Raw genomic sequence first — 5,170 nt, 5'->3', positions numbered from 1 at the left:
TTTATTCCAAACAGAAAGAATACTGACAGGAAATTCTTCTATATAAAAAAGGAAGGAAAAGAATCCAACGAATGGAAGTGATGGATTGCTTGAGGTGTTCAAGATTTTTTCTTCTTGTTGCACATCCCATTTATGATTGGCTGTCATTTTATTTCTCCAATTACAGTATGTCCTTTTATTCCAGGCAGAGAAGAAGATGAAACAAGAAAATAGAAACGGGGAATGAAGGTCAGGCTAATTTTTATACACACAGGAACACCATACAGAGAAATTATTACAATAGGAGAGAGTCAGAACTGTATTAACACCCAAACTGAGGGTAAAATCTTTACGAGAATAATAAATCAGTCTCCAAGAGCCAAATCAGTTATACCAGAAAGCTGCAACCAGTGTAATATGACAGATTGGTTGTTGCTTTGGCAGAAATCACTTCCATCTCTTGAAGAATTTGCCCTTGTGCTTTCCAAATCCGCCATGCTTCCAGCGCTTGCCAAACTTGCCATGCTTAAACTTTCCATGACCATAGCCATGCTTGAACTTTCCATGACCATAGCCATGGTAACCTCCGTGACCATAGCCATGGGAACCTCCATGGGACAATTGGTGGGCCCCGTAAGCAGCTGCAGCAGCAGCAGCACCTCCAGCTAACAATGTCCCCATTCCAGGTCCATGCCCTGTTATAGTTACTCGTTAGCCAAAATGACAATAAACAGAATGGCAAGCACACGTTATATAAAAAGCCACATCATTACTTATTCTGAGGTTTGAGGGGGTAAAAATGATTCAATCAATCTAACATTCAAACCACTAGCAGATAAGGACCTGGCAAGTACAAGACATGTTGCAACTACTGTCAATACATGCTCTTTCTAATATAATACAAAATTTCTTTCAATTGGTAGCCAATCCAACCAGAGAAAATCCTAAAAAGCTATTGAATCAGAGAACTCTTTAGTCGACCTGTAGACTATTCTTTATATATAGAATTATCAACCTCTGTAGAGATGCACTATAAACTAAGCTTACAACAAAGAAATTGAGCAACCACAAACACCCCAGTCAAGCTGTCCCTCGATTATTCAGGCATTTCTATTGCACATAATCATATAGCTTCCATCTAAGATAACAGGAAAAGTCTAATTAATTAAACAGATGCACTTGCAAATGCAGGTGTACAAAGCATGCAAATGCACAGAACTCTTAATGTGTTTACAAGGAAGATATATTCACCACGAGATATATTGGTGGTTGTAAAGATGAAATTTAGGATAAAAGAAATAGAGTAAAGACAGAATCTCTCAACCATTCCCCCTTCGCTCATACAGCTAGGAGCCTAGGACCATAAAGATCCTCCATGAGTTAAGGTAAGAAACCATACATTCCTATCAACATTAGACTCAACTACCATGTCATTAACACACCAATTTTTTTTCTTAAAAAAAAAAAACTGCCTCGAGGAAATTAAGTATAAGGATCACCAAAGATACCTGAATAATGTGAAGCAGATGGCCCAGGGTAACCAGCTGGAGGGTAAGCACCAGGAGGAGGGTAGCCCCCAGGGGGAGGGTAGCCGCCAGGAGGAGGATAACCTGCTGGTGGGTATCCTCCTGGGGGAGGGTAGCCCGGAGGTGGGTAGCCACCAGGGGGAGGGTAACCTGCTGGTGGGTATCCCTGTTGTGGATAACCATGTGGCGGGTATGGTGCGCTTGGAGGGTAATGTCCACCAGCATAGCCAGCAAGATTTGAAAACAGTCCCTTGTCTGTAGACTCTTCGTCAGACTTGTCTTTGCCACCTCCCATTTTCTAATGCTACAGAAATTCAAAGGAATAGTCTGTCAAGACACTTCTAAAAAAGGAATTGCTATGAAATGAATCAACAAAACTCCTCAAGAAGGGAGGAAAATGTAGAAATTTAATCACTTAATTCAAAACGCTGGAGGTCCTAAGCCTTTCCTTAAGTTTCTCAACCTTTGACAAATTTCACCGCTCTTATATCTCAATGTTCACACACACAATAAGCGCATACAGGACAAAAAAAAAAGAGTAAAGGCCCATTCTTTTCCATCTCCTGGAGGTCCTAAGCCTTTCCTTAATTTTCTCAACCATTGACAAATTTCACCGTTCTTGCATCTCAATGTTCACACACATTATCAGAGCATACAGGACAAAAAAAGAGTAAAAGGCCCGTCCTGTTCCCTCTCCCTCTAAAGCAAGTTGTCAAACTGAAAGAGATCAGGATTAACCAGTTGCCCGTTATGCTCTTTCCACCCACTTTCACTAAAGTTTGCTGAAATGTGAGTCAAGGAACTGAAATTTCAGGTCTAGTTTCAGACCTTGAAACTGTAGTCATTCAATCATGTTTAAGAATTCCAGATGGTATATTAGAACCATAACTCAAACCTATATAATTAAAGCACGAAAGTGCTTACAAAAACACATTCAAGCCAGACATAATGAATTGGAAATAAGATTGTTAATTGGCAAATAACTTAGAAGATGAAAGCTCTCCAATATCACTATTCAATATGTGGAATGCTATTTAAATTAGTAAAATAATTAGATCCATATATGTTATACAAACAGATCATGCATAAACGAAAGGGGGTCCATATATGTTATACAAACAGATAATGCATGTTCTAAGCTAAGGTGATATCTCTAACCATTCTAATCAATCTTTGCTCACGCTTCGCATAACAGGCTTGCCAAATATCATCATCTGTTTGTATGCATGACAGGAAAATCAACAATAACAGAAGAACACAGTCACATCTCCCAGATGATATTCTTTCTTTAAAAGAAAAGATATTCCCTTGTAATCACAAGCACATGCATGGCCATGAAATCACAATTCACGACAAGATCATCACCCAAGCATAGTAAAAAGTGCAAAAACAGAGAAAATTGGACCGAACCCATCAAAGAAAATTGTAAACTCTACCAATTAAACGTAATTTAATAAAGAATATCACAATTCAAGAAAACAAACAAAAAAAATAGCAAATTAAAAAAAAAAAAAGGAGAAACAATAAAGGGTACTCACCAGGTAATTGATAATTTCTTTTCCTTTTTCTTCTCTTTGCAGTTTATGAGATGAGAAAGCCCGGAATTTTTTCTCTTCTGTTTATAGACTGAGCTGCATTGTTATTTAGGAGGTGTCTATATTCTGTTTCGGAGTGCATCAAAGCGCGTTCCTCATCACAGATCAGGATAAACTTTTCCTCAACTTTCGTTCCTATTGTTTTGTACATTTTTCAATTTGATCCCCGTATAAATATTTGATCAATCCAATCCCTTCTTTTCACTTACATTCTATTGAGTCCAATACCCGAATTTCATCAAATCAGTGTGCATATCAAGGGAGTATTTAGAATTGTATTGATGATTTAAAGTGTTTTTTGTTTATAAATATATTAAAATAATTTTTTTTATTTTTTAAAAATTATTTTTTATATAAATATATCAAAATAATCTGAAAATATAAAATATTATTTAAAAAAAAATTAATTTTTTTTGAAAAGACACGGATTATACCGTGTTACCAAAACACAATCGAGATGGAATTCTTTAACTTTCCATATGGAGATGGGAGAGCAAATTAATTCTTAAAGTGATTATTTTTTAAAATTTTAAAATAAATATTTTTGTTTATTAGGGTGAACTTGATTTTTTACGTATTTATTTATCTGAATGGGTTCAATTGATCAAATTATTTAAAAAGGGGGCAAATTAACAGATTTGTTTTTTTAAAAAAGAGTGAAAATAAATGAGATATAAAATCTTATCGGTTAAGTAGAATTATTAATTAAATAGTACTCGTTGCTTGGTTCCTACGCGTCTACTCGGTGTCTCCGTCTGTGCTTTCGTATTTCATTTTCTGACGATGGATTGAAACACTCAACCATATATAGAACCGACACGCATACGAAATCGACACCCCATGTTTAATGCGTGTTTGGCGGTTCGGTTCCGTATTTTTTTTTTATATTTTAGAATTATTTTATTGTATTATTATAAAAATAATTTTTTAAAAATATTCTTTTATTATATTTCACAAACCTCACGTCAGTCCCCGATTTCTCAACTACCAAATTAATTAATTATATATATATATATATATATATATATATATCACTTCTTAGAAAAAGTTTCTCTGGTTAAAACTCACTTCTTCTATTTTTTTTTTTAATAAGAAATGTGTTTTTTTTTATGCATAGCATAGCTCTTTTTGATAAAAACTATGTATTTAATGTGAAAACACAAAATAATTAATTTGAAAGAAAATTGTATAAAAACTTTAAAATAAAAAAATAAAAGATTTTATTCTCATTGGATGGTCATGAGAAATCTTATATAAAACAAGCATGTTAAATTTATATATAATTATTTATAAAATAATTGCTAACCATTAAAAACCTTGAATTTTACTTGGATGATATAATGTCAAAATATAATTTTTACATTATCATTATAATTGTTTTATTTTTAAAATATATTTATTTTAGAATATTGAAAAATTAAAAAATGGATCAGCATATTCAAGAATTCAAAATTAAATTAAATTTTATAGATTATGATCTATTATTTCGTGCATGATTAAAGAATCAAATCACCTTTATTGGATTTTTCTTTTCAAGATAAACCCATTAATATTATAATATGATTGACTAAAAGTTTTTTTTTCTTTAATTATTATTTTTAATAACTTTATCTCTGAGAAAATAAATTTTTATAATTGAAATTTAAACATAAAAATCTATTTGGGTAAAAAATGCAAATATAAAAACTAATACATTTTCTACTAATAAAAATTATAAAATTATTTTTAATATTAACACATTAAAATAATTTTAAAATATTAAAAAAATAATTTTAAATTTTTTTTAAAATTATAATTTCAACCATATTTTCAATCACATCCAAACAGTAACGTGTGTATAATCAGACACTCATCTCAGTTGTTACGTGATTTCGTACAAGTCAGGACAAATCAGGGTATGATAAAGCAATTTTAACTTACCGCACGTGTTATCGCACATGCTGAATGAAGAAATTCGAGCGCCTTTACGCTCATGATTTGGAGAAATTACGATTACTTGGAAAACAAATGACTATCACGTGCAACAATTAATTTCTTTTCCAATTATTATGAAAAACAAAAAGTCAAGTT

At 32.6% G+C, this 5,170-nt stretch overlaps 1 protein-coding gene across 1 annotated transcript; it reads right to left on the bottom strand.

Annotated features, from left to right (window-relative positions):
- Nucleotides 1-212: 212 nt before the first annotated feature.
- Nucleotides 213-3,173, bottom strand: LOC105111322 (glycine-rich protein A3). The gene is made up of 3 exons (XM_011006637.1): nt 3,044-3,173; nt 1,488-1,809; nt 213-674 (listed from the first exon to the last, which is right to left on the bottom strand). The coding sequence occupies exons 2-3, from the start codon at nt 1,798-1,800 to the stop codon at nt 427-429; spliced, it is 561 nt and encodes a 186-aa protein (XP_011004939.1). The 5' UTR covers nt 1,801-1,809; nt 3,044-3,173; the 3' UTR covers nt 213-426.
- Nucleotides 3,174-5,170: the final 1,997 nt, after the last annotated feature.

This window comes from Populus euphratica, unplaced genomic scaffold (genome assembly GCF_000495115.2).
Source record: "Populus euphratica unplaced genomic scaffold, PopEup_1.0 scaffold291.1, whole genome shotgun sequence".
NCBI lineage: Eukaryota > Viridiplantae > Streptophyta > Magnoliopsida > Malpighiales > Salicaceae > Populus > Populus euphratica.
The sequence above is the reverse complement of the archived record's forward strand: the minus strand, read 5'-3'. Positions and strand labels throughout refer to the sequence as shown.